This window comes from Fonticula alba (genome assembly GCF_000388065.1).
Source record: "Fonticula alba strain ATCC 38817 unplaced genomic scaffold supercont2.3, whole genome shotgun sequence".
Lineage (NCBI taxonomy): Eukaryota > Rotosphaerida > Fonticulaceae > Fonticula > Fonticula alba.
Window position 1 is genome coordinate 3032895 of NW_009242973.1, and position 14163 is coordinate 3047057.

Sequence of the window (14163 nt, forward strand, 5' to 3'; positions counted from 1 at the left end):
CTCTCTCTCTCTCTCACACACTCTCTCTCTCACTCTCTCTCTCTCTCTCACACACATCTTGTGCCTCTCGCCATATCCCACTTTCGTGTCCTCATGAGTGTTGGCTCGATGCGGCCGCCTTTTTGCCCGTTGCCCTCCCAAGCTCGATGATCGGCAAAGATCCTTTCCTGAACATGACACTCCCGACACCTGGGCCCTGTGCCTCATATCCCTGCGCCCGCGCGTCAGGACATCTTCACCAAGGACAGGGCATTTATTTCCAGCAGCATCAGGGCGACCAGCTGGCCTGAGAGTCCAGAGACATGGAGGAAGGCGCCGGATCGGAAGAGGGGTCCTCCTTGAGGATGGCGGCCTCCTTGTCGGCATTTGCATCCTTGCCTACGGCCTCCGTCGACTCGAGACGCAGCCAGGCGAAGGGGAGCTGACCAAGGCGATGCAACCGCACCAAAGCCACCACCAGCAGGGGCAGAACCACACCAATGCAAACAATCAGCAGCGCCAGGCCAAGCCAGCCGATCCACGAGGTCAAAGCCAGAGGAGACGGCCCGGGGAAGTCCCAGGACATTGCCGCCAGGAGGCCAAAGTGCGAAGAAGGGTAGATGTGCTGGGACCCGGTGCCTTGACGGTTGTCCCGAATGAGGGACGCCTCGCTGACCGCCAAGCCAGCTGTGGCCAGCGGAGACCCATGGAGAAAGAGGAAGTCCGGCCGCTCGGTGGCCACCCCGGTGAAGTCGTGATACGTATCACCGGCATGCTGGTTGCCCGGAAGAAGGCGGAAGCTGTCCATGAAGCCGCTGGCCCGCAGGAGATGCACATGGAAGTCGTCTTCCGACTGGGCAGCCATGTCACCGGTGGCCACCACCGGGATGCCGTGGGGATTGTAGTTGGAGATGCTCAAAACCTGTGTTTGTGTGTGTGTGTGCGCGCGCGCGCGTGCGTGCGTGAGTGTATGCGGAGGTGCATTCGCATGGTTAGTTTGGACTTTGCATGTGCGAGCCGGAAGGGGGGCACACGTGTAGCGAAGCCACAGGGCGCGGGCACAATCGAAAGGGCGGACAAGAAAAAAGACGCACCATTTGCAACGTGCTTTCGGTCAAAGCCGCCGGGGCATTGGGATCCAGCCGGGTGTTGAAGTGGTAGAAGGAGCGCCGGGAGGACTTGTCATGGAGAAGGACCCAGGAGACGGATCGCGGCGCGGTGTTGCCGAATGACATGCACCCCGGGAGGGAGGGCGTCTTACACAGGGAAAAGGTGCCAGATTGCAGGGGGAGGAAGCGTGTCCGGCGGAAGAGGATCGGATTGTGCAGGGCGATGCCCAGGCGCAGGTCGGCCACCGTCTGCGGGGCCAGGGCATACTGCTCGCCGAGGGCCGAAAGGAGCAGATCCAGGTGCTCGGTGGCCAGATCTTGCAGAGCCACCACATCCGGATTCCGGGAAGTGATGGCACTGACAAGGATGGGCATGCGCTCCGTCCAAGGGGGCCCGCGGGTGGATGCGCTGTCCACATTGAAGGAGAGGGTCCGCAGGAACAGGCGAGTAGACGAGCGCCCGGCCGACGGGTGTTGCTGATGGGGGGGCGTCGGGTCCGTGCCCTCTTCCGGGCCTTCCACTTCCTCATCGAGGGGTGGCGAGGGAGTCGGGCCGGAGTCCGGCACGTTGGGAGTAGTTAGCACTCGAAGGACCTCGGCTGCGGTCGAATCCGAGTCGATGGCCACCCCGAAGGTGGCAGGGAGACCTGACTGGTCGGAGTCGGCGGGAGCCACTTCAACTTGGCCGAGCCCCGGGAGACGCCGAGACCGGGCCCGCCGCCCAGGCGGGGGAAGGGCGGCTCGCTCGACCGCCCGTCCGACCATCGATCGAAGGGTAGCGCAAGCCTGATCGTGGGTCCTCATGATGCCGGGCCAGCTGGCAGCCGAGGGGGCATGCCCACGCGCCGGGACCACACGGCAGGCGGCAGGCTCGGCCATCGGTGTCAGGAGCACCTCAACGCAGGCACCACTCGGATCATCTCCAGGACAAACCACAGCCCGAGAGTGCACACCAGCAGGAGGGGCCTCGGCCAGCCCGGCAGCCAGCAGGCCCGCCAGGACCAGGAGCAAGGCAGCCCAGGTGCGTGGGCCGACCGGACAGGGGGGCATACGTCGGTAGATGTGCCAAGTCCAGAGACAGGGCTCGAGAGCGAAGAGTCAACGCGCGTGCTGGTGATCGATGGGCCAAGGAGCGGGGATGTGAGGGAGTGGGGCCCGGGGCGGCAAAGGTGCTTCGGGGAGGGACGGGAAGGGAGGGGGGGGGGAGGAGAGTAGCCATGTGCCAGGGTGGAGAGGAGGAGGCACTCCCCTGGTTGTGAGTTGCCGAGAGGGCGGAAGCTTTTGTGTCTGGCCCACAGTCGGTGACTGGCGCCGGGATCTCGGCCCACGCCCCCGGGGGATATCCCTCTCCGGGGGTTCTGAAACAACGAAGTCCGCGACGTTCCCAAAGGGGCGAGTCGGGCGCGGGGGGGGGGGGGGGGGGGGGGCCAAAATGAAGGCACCGCTCGATCAACCGCCGGGCGCCGCGCCGACGGTTCGGCAGGAGGACAAAAACAGCAAGCATCTGTTGGTCTACATTCAGCAAGCCTTGAGGCCGGTTGCTTTGTTCCGCAGTGCCGGCCATTCGCTCGCAAGTCCAAGATCCAAGAAGCAGCCCCGCCTCCCCCCAGAGCGCGTGTAATTTCCGAAGGGGCAGTCACCGGGCGGCCCGGGCGCCTGCCAACGGAGTGCTCTTGTTTACAATCGACTTTTGGTTGAACGGCCTGGGGGCGGAAGGACAAACCCCAAGCGCCGGCCGGTCTTGGCCCGAGAGACGCGCCCGCTTGCGCCGGGTCTTGGGCCTTCAGGTCCCGACCGAGCCCAGATCACTCGGGCCTGCGCCGCAGGTCTCCCACAAGGGCCAGTTAGCAATGGAAGCAGGGTGTCCGGGGCGTGCAACATACAAAATACTAACGCCTCAGTGAGTCTAGCCCCTGGTGTTGGGGTCCCTAGGTCGATTTGTCCTGTCCAAACACATCTCGAGTCAGGCGCAGGGGACCAGGCAGATAGCAGACGCCCCCCGCCCCCTTCTCCCTCTCTCTCCCTCTCTCTCCCTCTCTCTCTGTCTCTCTCTCCTCCACCACAAGGGGGTTTCGCACGTCTCTTTGAAAGGACACAATCTATTTCGGACAGCAGGCAGGCGAGCAGACATTTCCAACAGGGAAGAGAGAGAGAGAGGGAGATGGCGCTCACTCGGATTCCGGATAATCAAAAGCCACTTGGGCCCAGATCGGAAAGTGGTCACTGGGGAAAATGGCACCAAGGGTCGGGTCGGGACGATACTCGCGATTGATGTTGGCATCCTTGACGGTGACCTGCCAGGCGGCTTCCGGCGAGTCGGCCTGCACAAAGACATAGTCGAACTTGCGCATGGCCATGCCGGAGAAGGCGTGGAAGGTTTCCCCCGGCGAGGGGAGCGGATTCACCACGCGGAAGGTATCGATGAAGTTCTCACGCTGCAGGGCAAGCACCTCGGGCGAAGATTCCGATTGGTTGTTGAAATCCCCAAGCAGAATGACCGGCAGGCGTTCGCCATTCATGAGGGAAACCGTGCGAGCCAGTTGCTGGGAGCTGGACAGCCGCGATGTCGAAGAAACATGATCCATGTGCAGGCTATACACGAGGAAGGGCTTCTGCGAGGCCAAATCAAGGAGACGTGCCCAGGTACTGATGCGGGGGATGCTGTTGCCGTACGACTTGCAGGCCGGGAGGGAAGGCTCGTCACAGAACCAAAAGGTGCCGGATTCCAGAAGGGCGAAGCGGTCTTTGCGGAAGAAGATGGGCGAGTACTCGCCGGCTTGGTGGCCATCGTCCCGACCGACGCCCACATGCGCATACTCGTCCAGTCGCTCGATGATGAAATCCAGCTGCGAGCTGAGGACCTCCTGCAGGCCCACCACGTCGTACCCCCGCTGGCCCATGATCTCGACGGCGTGCTCCCGGCGGTTTTCCCAGATGTGCTCGGCATCGCCGGGGTTGGCATACCGGATGTTGAAGGAAAGGAGATTCAGCTCAAGCGAAGCGCTCGGCAAGGAGGGGCGGCCACCTTGGTCTGGGGGGGCGGCGGCGTCGGCCGCGCGCGTCACCGCCAGAAGGCACACGAGCAGGAGGCCGATCAGCAGGCGGGAAGTCAAGCGCATGCCGATGACGGGGAGGGAGGGGGAAGAGGAGGAGGGGGAGGAGGAGGAGGAGGAGGAGGAGGAGAGGGAGGCAATCCGCAGGGCAGACCAGGGGGATGGATAGGGGAGGCCGCGAAAAGGGGCGGGCGAGTGTGTGTGTGTGGGGGGGGGGGTGTGGAGGAGATCCGAGAAACGAACAGACCCCGGGACCTGGTCGCCCCCGTCACACACAAGTCCCCTCTAAAGGGATCTCGAGTGTGTGGCGGCAAGCCGACTGATCGACCCCTCCCATGGCGCCAATCCCCTTGCCTCGCGCACATGGAGAGCCATCTTCTCTCAAGCCGCAGGGCCCCCTCCTGCGGTCTGAGGCCGATCTTCCCGATTGGCCACCCCGCCGAAGTCCCCGGCGATCGGGGGGGGGGGGGGGGCGGAGCGAGAGCCGGGGGCCCCGGGGTGGAGGGGCTCCGGGCAGAGGTCCAACGCCGTCCCTCCGGCCCCGGGCCATTCTTGTCGTCCAGATCGAGGTCACTGATGCGTCGGCATCTGGACATGGGTCGTGCCTCCATCGGCAGTACCCGTCCCTGGCTGTGTCATCCTCCCACACTATTCGGCGGCCATGGTGCCGCAGGCACACGCGCAGCCCCCCCCGGTAAGCCAAGGGAAAGCAATTCCGCTGAGCCCGCCCCTCCCCCTCCTTCCTTTCCCTCCCCCCCCCCGTCCCTCCCCGCTTGCTCCTATTTGTTCCTTTCTTTGTGATCCTCTGCCCCCCCTATCGCCCCCCCCCCCTGCCCCGAGCTCCCCCCACGCCACCTCATCGACAGCCCTCCACATACCATGGCCAGCTCCGCCCCTGCCAAGGCGTCTGCCTCTGCTGTAATGTCGCACTTCCGCTTTGCCCTTGGCCAGCGTGCGGCCGCGGCGTCGGCCAGCGCCCCAACCCCAGCCTTGGCCGGCTTCGGTGGAAATGCCGCGCGCACCGGTGTCCTCCATTTCGGCCAGCGGTCCTTTCCCACGCCGCTGGCTTTCCTGTCGGCTCCGCGCGGTCATCCGACGCACCTGACCCCAGACCATGCCGCCACCCTCTTCGACCAGGCCGATGGTCATGGTCTCGGTGCGTGCCGGGACCAACCCACGCCCCTCCCTCTTGCGCGGGCGATTGGCGGAAAGAAAGAGAAGAGAAGCAAACCAACCCCTTTCTTCATTTCCCCTGCTCTGCCCATGCTCCTGACATGTCCCTGGCCGAACTCCCTCTCCCTCCCTTCCTTTCCCCGCCCGAATCCCAGCCTTCAACCTTGAAACCGACTATCTGATGGGGTCTCTGATCCCTCTGCTCCGGCACAGCAGCACCGGCAAGGTCAAGCGCTCGGACACCTCGGCCGCCGTGACCACTTCCCTCCCGAGCGATGGTGATGTGGCGCTGCTGCCGAATCTGCGATCTTTCCTCGGCTTGTCGCCCGACACCTTGGTGTTCTCCTCGCCGCGCATGGTCTTCCCCGGGGCCCCAGGCGTTGGCCAGAAGACTGCCGGCAACACCGATGACACCATCCTCTTTGAGAGCCGATACGGCCGCCGGGGGGCCAACCTCCAGCAGTTCATCCAGATGGTGGATCTCATGTACTCGGACCGGACCCCCCCCGCCGGCCCGGAAGCCGGGCGTCTCCTGCCGGTGGAGTTGCCGCAGGCCGGCTCGCCCACCCTGCTGATGGCCTTGGCCGACCTGCCGCCGGCGCTGGCCGGCGCGCGCCGGTCCCTCCGTGCGGCCGAGCGCAATGTGGCCTTCATGGATGGGCTGTTGAGCCATTATCAGAAGACCGGCGGGGTGCAGCCGGTGCGCGGGGCCTCCGACTCGCCGGACCCCAGTCCGGCGGTCCTGCCGGCTCTCTTCGCCCCGATCATCGGCCCACACCCGGCGGCCGCGCGGCACGGCGCCAACTATGTGGCATCCGTTGTGGCTCGCCAGGGCATCGCCAATGGCGAGGGAGATGTCGCGGTCGGGGCGCCGGAGTCTTCCGGCTTCAGCCCCTCCTCCGTGCTCGGGGGCGTGGTGTTGGTGGGCTTCGACTTGACGAAGCCCCAGCAGCGACGCCTGGTGCGTGAGGTGCTGCGCACGGTCCCCGGGCACTTGCCGCGTGCGATTCTGGTTGGCTCGTCCGCCGGGGCCGGCACCCCGGAGGAGGCCCTGGCCGCGGTGCGCCTCGGTGCCGATCTGGTCCTCGATGCCGGGGCGGCGGCCGTGCGCGATGCCTCCGACGGCCGGGCTTGGTCGCTGTCTCACGGGGCCCTGGCGGAGGCCTTCCTCGGCGCCGAGGAGATCGACGAGTCCGAGCTCGACCACCTGCGCCAGGAGCGCCAGCTGTTCACCGACAATGAGGCGGCCATTCGTCGGGCGGCCGAGGAGGCCGATCGCGAGCGGGCCGAGGCAACTGCCCTGGCCGAGGCCGAGGGGCGCGCGACCCCCGGGCCGGCTGGCCCGCCGCGTGCTCGTCATGATGCTCCGCCCACGCAGCCCGACGACCTGGACCGACGCCTGGCCCGGGTGGCTGACATGCTGGCGGGCAGCCAGCGCCAGGTGAACCTCTGGGATCGCGAGCACGCCATGGCCAAGGGCCCCTTCGTGAAAGGGTGCCCGTGCTTCGCCTGTGCGCGCCACACCCGCTCATACACGCACCATCTGCTCAACACTCAGGAGCTGTTGGGGCCGTTGCTGCTCAGCATGTGCGTCCTTTGGCTGGTCTTTCTCGCCCCCCTCCCCCCCCCCCACCGCCCGGCTCCTTCCTCCTGCTATGCGCCCTCTGCCCTGCCCCACCTTCATCCCCACTGCTATCCAGGCTTTCGCATGATGTCCATACTAAGCACGACATCTTCCCCGCCCCCCTCCCGGTTGGTGCCACCCATTTGTCCCATCCACCCGAAGTCACAATTCCCACCAGGCGCTTGGGCTTTTCCGTGAAGTGCGCCAGGTACTGGCTCGGCTGGCTGGCCCGAGCAGCAAGCGCCTGCGCACCGGCACCGATGCCGATGACGCCTCGCCCAAGCGCCCGCGCGTGGAGTAAGTACGCGCCCCGGCCCCGCTTCCATTTCGACCCTCTCCTCGCCCCGACTGCGCGCCCGGCGCCATTGGGGCACCCCTTGCTTTGTTTTTTTTTTTTTCCCCCAGCCTCTTGGAAATCCCTCCTGTTGCCCTTCCCCCCTCAGCACATAATAGACCTTCTTGCATTGGAACAAGGAAACGAAAGCGACACCAGTCTCACAGAGGGAAGGGGCGGGCGGGCGGGCGGGCGACGGCACAACTCATCGCTCTAGCCAAAGTGCCATGCGACATCGGCCAAAATCGGGTAGTGGTCGCTGGGATAAATGGTCCCCAGGCCGGAGGGCAGAGACACATGCTGGGTGAGCATGTCGACCGCGGTGACATTGTACCCGGCCAGGTTGGCGCCGGTCCAGAGCCACACGTAGTCGATCTTGCGGATGCCCTTGCCGGTGAACTCGTGGTAGGTGAGCCCACGACGGGGGTCATGATCGAGCTGACGGAAGGTGTCCATGTAGCCGGCATCCTGGAGAACCCGGACTTCGGTGGCATTTTCGCTGTGGTTGTTGAAGTCCCCGGTGATCAGGGTCGGCAGCCGGGCCAGGTTGTACCGGTCGATGGTGTCAACCAGCTGCTGGGCGCTCTGGATGCGGGAGTTGCTGGACATGTGGTCCAGGTGCACATTGAAGTGGTAGAATGCGCGGCCGGTGGGGACGTCGAAAAACTTGGCCCAGGTGCAGATCCGGGGCAGGTTGTTGCCGTACGTCCGGCAGCCGGGAATGTGTGGCTGGTCGCAGAACCAGAAGGTCCCGGATTCGAGAACCTGCAGACGATCGGCCCGATAGAAGATGGGCGCATACTCGCCGGCGGTGAGGCCATCATCGCGGCCCACGCCGACATGCCGGTACTCCGGCAGCTCGGCCAGGAGCTCTTGCAGCTGGAAGTGCAGGACCTCCTGCAGCCCCGCCACCAGGGGAGCCTGCTTACGCAGGATGTCAAACACCTGGGGCCGGCGCTGTGGCCAGCCATTCAGCCCATCGCTGGCCGAGCCGTAGCGAATGTTGAAGGACAGCGCGCGGAAGGCCATTTCGGTGGCCGCCACCGCCGGGCGCCAGGGCGTGCGCGGAGCCACGCCGGCCGTCGAAAGCTGGTGACTCTCGGCGGCGACCTCGGCAATGGCCCCGGCGGCCTCGGCGGCCGGGGCTGTGATGTTCAGCTCCAGCAGCTCGTAGCCCGCGGCCCCGTCCAGGCGCTGGCGGTAAAGCCCACGCGAGGTGAAAGCCCCCCCGGGCAGGGACTGGGAAAAGTAGCCGAAGGTGTCGTCACCGTTCACCTGCCCGGCAAGCGGGCCCTCGGAGGAGACACGCGTGAGCAGGGGGGCCAAATTATCGGGCCAGGTGTCGGCGTTGGCATCGGCGGTGCCGGCGGGCCAGAGCAAGGTCTGGGGCAGGCCCGGGCCGGCGGCCAGGCGAACCGCGGCACCCTCGGCCAAGGTCAGCTGCGGTCCGGCGGCCAGGAGGCCCTGGCTGAAGAGAGCGCGTAGCCGGCGCATCGGCGCGGTGTCTTGCTGATGCGGCGAGGTGGGCAGGGCGGTGGCCGTGATGGCCGCCGCCGCCAGCAGGGCCAGCAGGGCCAGCAGGAGGTGCTGGAGAGCACGCATTCTCGCCCTCGAACGGTGCAGAGGATGTGTGGTTATGTGCGTGTGTGTGTGTGTGCGCGCGTGAAAAGAGACGGCCGCGAGAGCAACGGAGATGGATGGTGGTGGGGAGGCAGGATGGTGGGGGGGAGGGGGGGGGGGAGATGAAGGGGCAGCGAGGCCTGTGTCAAGAGGGCTCTGAAGCCAGCATGCAGCAAGCATAGCCTTTTTATTCGGGCACCGGTTCCGGCATCGGTGCACACGGTTGGGGGCACGGGGACCACACCCAGGGCCGGGCATCTGACGACAGATGCACACCCAGGGCAAGGGACAGATCTCCCAATGGCTGAGGTCACCCGGGCCGCGAACAGCATGTTGTGGCGGTCCCTGGGGGACATTCGGAGCCTCGGCAGTTCAGCCGAAGGGGCCGGGTCGGACACGGGGACCGGGGTTCCGGGCCAAGGGTCGGGGGTGGCTCGGGTCACTCCGGGGGGGGGGGGGGGCATCACGCACAATCCTCCTGCCAGGCCGGTGTCTCCTCCCGACAATATGTCCCCTGCCAGCTGTGCTTCCGCCGGTGGGGGCCGGTGTGAAGGCAGTGTCGGGCGACAAAAGGGAACACAGGCACACGCGGGGGGCAGGCATTTTATTGTGTGCCTGCCCCCCTCGGTGCGAGCGAACGGGCGCCGGCGGAGACGCGCGCGCACCCTGCGGGCCGGTTGTTTTGATATGTGCTTTTATCAGGGGGGCGAGGCCGCCCGTGACAGCCACGTGACGAACTCGTTGACCAGCCCTGCATTCACCCACACCTCGCCCGGGTCCGGGGCCGAGGCCGAGGCCGAGGCCGAGGCCGAGGCGGGCATGCTGGTGGCGGCGGCCTGCCACCGGCGGACAGCCTCCTCGAGGTCGACGCTGTAGGCGCCCTTGCGGGCGATGTCCAGCCCGCCGGCCAGCATTGCCCCAATGGCCCCTTCAGATCGGAGCTCCGTCTGGGCCAGAGACTGATCGAGACGCCGGCCGGCGGTCGAGTAGCTGCCCCAGCCCGCGGGTGCGTGTTAGAATGGCGCCGGCGGGAGGAGCTGCGCGTCTTCTCGGGAGCCCGCGCTGGCAGGGGGAGGGACGCGGGCAGGGTGCGTACCTGACACGAAGGACTGCCCGCCGGGAAAGGTCTGGCTCCCCCGGGCCCGGGGCTTCCAGGTCGTCGCCGAAGATCACCGGCACGCAGCCCAGCATCATGGCCTGGTCCGTCCGAGCAGAAAGACATACACACACACACACACACAGACGCCCCCACCGGCCCGGCAAAGGCCCAGTCCGGGTGTATTTTCCCGGTGCCGAGAGTTAGCATGGCCCCCCTGGCCGGCCGGGTGGCCGAGACGCGACCGAGGATCCGACGGCGCACCTCCAGTGGCCGGGGCGACCACTCATAGAAGCCCGGCGGACAGAGGCAAAAGCGGGACTCCTCGCCGGGCCGATTGCGTGGGTCCTTGCCCAGGGCCAGGCGTGCCACGGCGGGCCCGGCTCCCACGGCCCGGCGCGCATCCTCCCACAATGCATGCCCCTCGGACAGAGCCTGCAAGAGCTGGCGCACCCCGCGCGAGTGGGGGAAGTCCCGCTGGATGGTCCCGTGGAAGCTGGACCGGATTGCCTTCTGGCGCCACTCGGCCAGAAGCAGCTCGGTCGAAGGTGCCTGGCCGATGGGCCGGCATGCTCGGTCGGTGGCGTCACGCTCATGCCCCGGGGGACAGCCCCGGCCCGCCGCCGAGCGGGCGTGCTGCCCCAGCAGGCGATCCATTCGGGCCACCAGAACATCCAACGTCGCATCGGTCACGCGTGCCGGGGCCACATAGTGCTCCTCGGGCTGGCAGGTGGCCGAGGGCAAATCCGCAAGCCAGGGCGCCGGGCATCGCGCCAGGGGCGGGCACGAGCATGTGAGTGTCGACATGGGTGGAGGCCGCACGGCCGGGCCTTGCGCAGCGCCTAAAAGACGCGAGGCGTGCCTTCCCTCCCCCCCCATCTCCGGTTTGAGAAGGAACTCACCGTATAGCCCGATCGCCGGCTGCCGTTCGTGGTGATAACCAGCGGACCCGGCTGCGCGCGTCCGGCCGCCAGCGGGCGCTCTCCGGCCAGGCGGGCCAAAGCCCGCTGGATGAAGGCCAGGCCCTCGCCATGCCCCGAGAAGAGGACCATGCGGCCGAGGGGGACACGTGTGTCTCGGAGCATCTCGTCAAGGGCTTTTGCATGTTTCCGTGCCCATCGGCCGGTGGCATGTGAGTTCGCCAGCCCGTGAAGCTACATGCCCCCACGATGGCAGGGGGCCCCGGAGGCTCACAAGCGCACCCTGATAGAAGGCGGCCTCGACCCAGTGGTCGGAAAACCGGCGCAGGGCCTTCCCCTGGCGCATTTCGGCCACGGTTTCCCGGCAGCCATAGCGCATGGCATACACCGGCACGAAGACCCAGTCCGCCTCGTCGGGCGTGGCCACAAAGGGGCAGAGCAGTTCCTCCCCCGAGAGGATCGGCACCACCGGCGACCGGGCCCCGTGGATGCACCGGTGCGCGGCTCGGAGGAGCTCCACATGCAGGAGCACCTCACTGTCAAAGAGCCGGCCTGTCGGGCCGAGCATGCATGCGCGGCGGGCCTCGGTGGCCGAGCTCTCGGCGATGGGGCCCACCTCGGGCCAGCGCCCGAGCGCCACGGCGCCCATGTCGCCGGCCGGCGCCTCGGTGGAGAACAACAGATCGCGAGTGAGCCCCGCGGACCCGGGGTGGATGAAGCTGGGGATGTGAGGGAGGGTTGTCATTGGCCCCGGTTTCGGTTAGCCATCCCCACAATGCAGAGGGTTCCAGCGGGCAAGCGAAGAGGTCGGCGAGGGGTACAAGTACATCTTGGTGCCGGCCACCGGCACACAGCAGGCCGAGTTGACCGTCAGGCTGAGGAGGAGCAGGCAAAGCAGGGCCAAAGGCACGGATCTTGATCCGGCGAGCCCATGACCGGGATTGCCGGGTGAGGTGGGCATATCGGCAAGCGAGGGGGGCGGAGGTCAGGGAGTGGCTCCAGACAGGAGCACAAGCGAAGATCAGGGGTGGTTGGCAAGGTCGAGCGGCAGGGGAGGGGGGGGGGGGAGGAGGGGCGGGGGGGACAGAGCAAAAGTGTGCTCCTCCGCCTTCTTCACAGGCCGGGGCGACGGCACTTGTATTAATTAAACCCCACAATCCTCTGCGAATGCAGGTGACGAGCCAGCCCATCCGCGTGACCAGCCCTCCCGGGTGCCGACGACTTTCCCTTTAAATGCCGGTGTTCCGTGTTTTCCGCAGACCCTTGGGGTGGGGGTGCCAGAAGAAGTGCCCTCCCCCGCCCCCGCCCCCGCCCCCGCCCCCCCCCCCCTCCCTCCTCTGCCGCTTGTCCGCTGTCGCTGCCATCGCCTCCATGTCTTCTGCCGAGAGTCCCCCCGGCACGCCGTCTGCCATTCCGGCCAGCGCCCCGGCCCTTACCACGGATGCCCTGTCTGCCACCCTTGGCCCGGCGCCGATTGTGGCCAGCTCGCAAACCACGGCCGAGCCCGTGTTCGCCGATGCCAGCCTGGTCTCGGATGCCGGTGCGTCTCCCCTCCTCCTGGGCTGCTCCTGCGTCACTTCCTCTGCTCCCCCCTCCCCCTCCCTCTCTCCGCCTAGGAGCCCGCTGAGAAGGGCCCGCCCCCCCCCCACTTTCTAACCCTCCCCTCCATTCCCAGATCGCTTTGAGTCGGAGCAGGCCCGCCTGATCGAGCGTGCGGACGACATGTTCCGCAAGATCTCCCAGTACATCAATGCCGAGATGTCCAGTGCGTGTGCCATCCAGCAATTGCCTTCCCCTTATGTGCCTTTGCTCACCTGCCCCCCATGCCCTCGGCCTGGCGCTGCAGCTCTTGAGGGGGACTACTCCAACCTGGGGAGGATGAACCTGACTGCGGCACATGCGTACGCCGAAATCGAGCGCATGGTCCTCGGTCTGAACTCCATGATGTCCGAGCTCCAGAACAAGTGTACGTCCCCTCCCACTTCATCCTCACTCTCTCTTCCTCCCGCTCTCTGGCGCGTGTCCGTGCGCGCCCTTGTTCGCGCAGCCCGCACTGCACCAAGGCCCCAGTCTGTTTGGCCCCCTCAGCTGACCCATTCCCCGCCCCCCCCCCCCCCCCCCCGTGCAGACGAGCATAATAAGGTGTACTTCGCACAGATCGATGCCCTGGAAAAGAGTGTCGAGCGCCTGGAGACCGCCGCCCGCGAGCTGGACGCGTATGCCCGCCGTCTTGGTGCGTCCTCCCGTCTTTTGATCCTGCCAGTGCTGGCTTGCAGTTGCGCCTATCATGGCCGGCCGTTGCACTTGCGCCAAGACCTGCGCGTCCCACCTTCCCTCCCTCTAACACACACACACACACATACACACACACGCAAATATCCACAGATCAAGCCTTCCGCGCCTTCGGCCGCGGCTGAGCAACTTCCGCTTGTTTTCTCTTTTTTGCGCGTCTGCCGAAAGCGACCAAGACAATGGGGGGTAGCCCCCCCCCCCCGTTCCACTGCCCTCCTCCGCGGCCCCCCGCCATCCTGGGCCCCGGTGGGAAAATACACACATCTTGCGTACTCCCGTCGCAACGCCGGCCGTTGGCACATGGCTCCATTGGCAGTCCCCCGATCTTGGCCCGAGGTCCTGGGACACCGCGCGATCTCGCCCCTCGGCCGTTCTGTCGGTGCATCTGCCGATCGCTCTACGTTGGCGGTGGCGGTTTCCGGCCATCCTGACTGGCAGGACCCACCGGGGCCGGAGCGCGGGTGCGTATGCGCGCGTGTGTGTGTGTGTGTGTGTGCGCGCGCGGCACCGCCACGCTCCCGAAGGGCGGCCGTCAGGCGGCGTTCCAGGGACGGCGTGAGGCTGGAGGAACCGGTGGGAGTCGGCTTTTCAAAGGCGCGCCGGCAACGCGGCTGGGGAAGGGGGCCTGGGGGCCGGCCCGCGAGCACGCATGCTAGGGGCGGGGGGGGGGGGGGGGGGGGGGGGGGGTCGGCCGCATGTCTTGTCTGTCTCTGACGGTTTTCCCCGGACACAAGCCCCCCTCGCCGCCCCGGCCGAGAAGGGGAGAGGAGGCTTTGTGCACGCGCGGCCCCCGGCCAACGAGGGAGATCGGCCGCGTCTCGTTTCTGCTCCCGTCACCAGGGACGCACAAGACTGGACATGGACCTGGCATGGGTCTGCGCACATGCGTGCGTGTGTGTGTGTGTGTGTGTGTGTGTGTGTGTGTGTGTGTGTGTGTGTGTGTGTGTGTGTGTGTGTGTGTGT

At 66.6% G+C, this 14163-nt stretch overlaps 6 protein-coding genes across 7 annotated transcripts; 2 read left to right on the plus strand and 4 right to left on the minus strand.

The window, feature by feature from the left end:
- Positions 1 to 232: 232 nt before the first annotated feature.
- Positions 233 to 2399, minus strand: H696_02427 (hypothetical protein). The gene is made up of 2 exons (XM_009496329.1): positions 1074 to 2399; positions 233 to 901 (listed from the first exon to the last, which is right to left on the minus strand). The coding sequence occupies exons 1-2, from the start codon at positions 2136 to 2138 to the stop codon at positions 269 to 271; spliced, it is 1698 nt and encodes a 565-aa protein (XP_009494604.1). The 5' UTR covers positions 2139 to 2399; the 3' UTR covers positions 233 to 268.
- Positions 2400 to 3122: 723 nt separating this feature from the next.
- Positions 3123 to 4265, minus strand: H696_02428 (hypothetical protein). The gene has a single exon (XM_009496330.1). The coding sequence runs from the start codon at positions 4205 to 4207 to the stop codon at positions 3257 to 3259; it is 951 nt and encodes a 316-aa protein (XP_009494605.1). The 5' UTR covers positions 4208 to 4265; the 3' UTR covers positions 3123 to 3256.
- A 704-nt stretch (positions 4266 to 4969) lies between these two features.
- On the plus strand, positions 4970 to 7410 carry H696_02429. Of its 2 annotated transcripts, XM_009496332.1 has the most exons (3): positions 4970 to 5297; positions 5470 to 6901; positions 7101 to 7410. In XM_009496332.1, exons 1-3 carry the CDS (start codon positions 5021 to 5023, stop codon positions 7237 to 7239), a joined length of 1848 nt encoding a protein of 615 aa, XP_009494607.1. In that variant the 5' UTR covers positions 4970 to 5020; the 3' UTR covers positions 7240 to 7410. The 2 variants fall into 2 exon arrangements, with proteins under 2 accessions (XP_009494607.1, XP_009494606.1); XM_009496331.1 differs by lacking the exon at positions 4970 to 5297 and having other exon boundaries at positions 5427 to 6901.
- Positions 7411 to 7485: 75 nt separating this feature from the next.
- H696_02430 (hypothetical protein) lies at positions 7486 to 8874 on the minus strand (the record flags this gene model as incomplete). Its single annotated transcript, XM_009496333.1, has 1 exon — positions 7486 to 8874. One exon carries the CDS (start codon positions 8872 to 8874, stop codon positions 7486 to 7488), a length of 1389 nt encoding a protein of 462 aa, XP_009494608.1.
- A 716-nt stretch (positions 8875 to 9590) lies between these two features.
- H696_02431 (hypothetical protein) lies at positions 9591 to 11869 on the minus strand (the record flags this gene model as incomplete). The annotated part of the gene is made up of 6 exons (XM_009496334.1): positions 9591 to 9882; positions 9989 to 10089; positions 10253 to 10711; positions 10891 to 11084; positions 11191 to 11627; positions 11736 to 11869. The coding sequence occupies 6 exons, from the start codon at positions 11867 to 11869 to the stop codon at positions 9591 to 9593; spliced, it is 1617 nt and encodes a 538-aa protein (XP_009494609.1).
- A 359-nt stretch (positions 11870 to 12228) lies between these two features.
- H696_02432 (hypothetical protein) lies at positions 12229 to 13472 on the plus strand. Its single transcript, XM_009496335.1, has 5 exons — positions 12229 to 12448; positions 12584 to 12673; positions 12755 to 12874; positions 13037 to 13141; positions 13294 to 13472. The coding sequence occupies exons 1-5, from the start codon at positions 12280 to 12282 to the stop codon at positions 13323 to 13325; spliced, it is 516 nt and encodes a 171-aa protein (XP_009494610.1). The 5' UTR covers positions 12229 to 12279; the 3' UTR covers positions 13326 to 13472.
- Positions 13473 to 14163: the final 691 nt, after the last annotated feature.

What these genes read in the sequence shown, in the direction of transcription:
- H696_02427 (XM_009496329.1), bottom strand. Translation starts at nt 2,138, where the DNA reads ATGCCCCCCTGTCCGGTCGGCCCACGCACCTGGGCTGCCTTGCTCCTG. An exon ending in CCGAAAGCACGTTGCAAATG is followed by an intron (nt 902 to 1,073) that starts GTGCGTCTTTTT and finishes ACACAAACACAG; the next exon opens with GTTTTGAGCATCTCCAACTA.
- H696_02428 (XM_009496330.1), bottom strand. Translation starts at nt 4,207, where the DNA reads ATGCGCTTGACTTCCCGCCTGCTGATCGGCCTCCTGCTCGTGTGCCTT.
- H696_02429 (XM_009496332.1), top strand. Translation starts at nt 5,021, where the DNA reads ATGGCCAGCTCCGCCCCTGCCAAGGCGTCTGCCTCTGCTGTAATGTCG. An exon ending in GGCCGATGGTCATGGTCTCG is followed by an intron (nt 5,298 to 5,469) that starts GTGCGTGCCGGG and finishes CCCGAATCCCAG; the next exon opens with CCTTCAACCTTGAAACCGAC. An exon ending in GGGCCGTTGCTGCTCAGCAT is followed by an intron (nt 6,902 to 7,100) that starts GTGCGTCCTTTG and finishes ATCCACCCGAAG; the next exon opens with TCACAATTCCCACCAGGCGC.
- H696_02432 (XM_009496335.1), top strand. Translation starts at nt 12,280, where the DNA reads ATGTCTTCTGCCGAGAGTCCCCCCGGCACGCCGTCTGCCATTCCGGCC. An exon ending in CAGCCTGGTCTCGGATGCCG is followed by an intron (nt 12,449 to 12,583) that starts GTGCGTCTCCCC and finishes CTCCATTCCCAG; the next exon opens with ATCGCTTTGAGTCGGAGCAG. An exon ending in CGCGTATGCCCGCCGTCTTG is followed by an intron (nt 13,142 to 13,293) that starts GTGCGTCCTCCC and finishes AAATATCCACAG; the next exon opens with ATCAAGCCTTCCGCGCCTTC.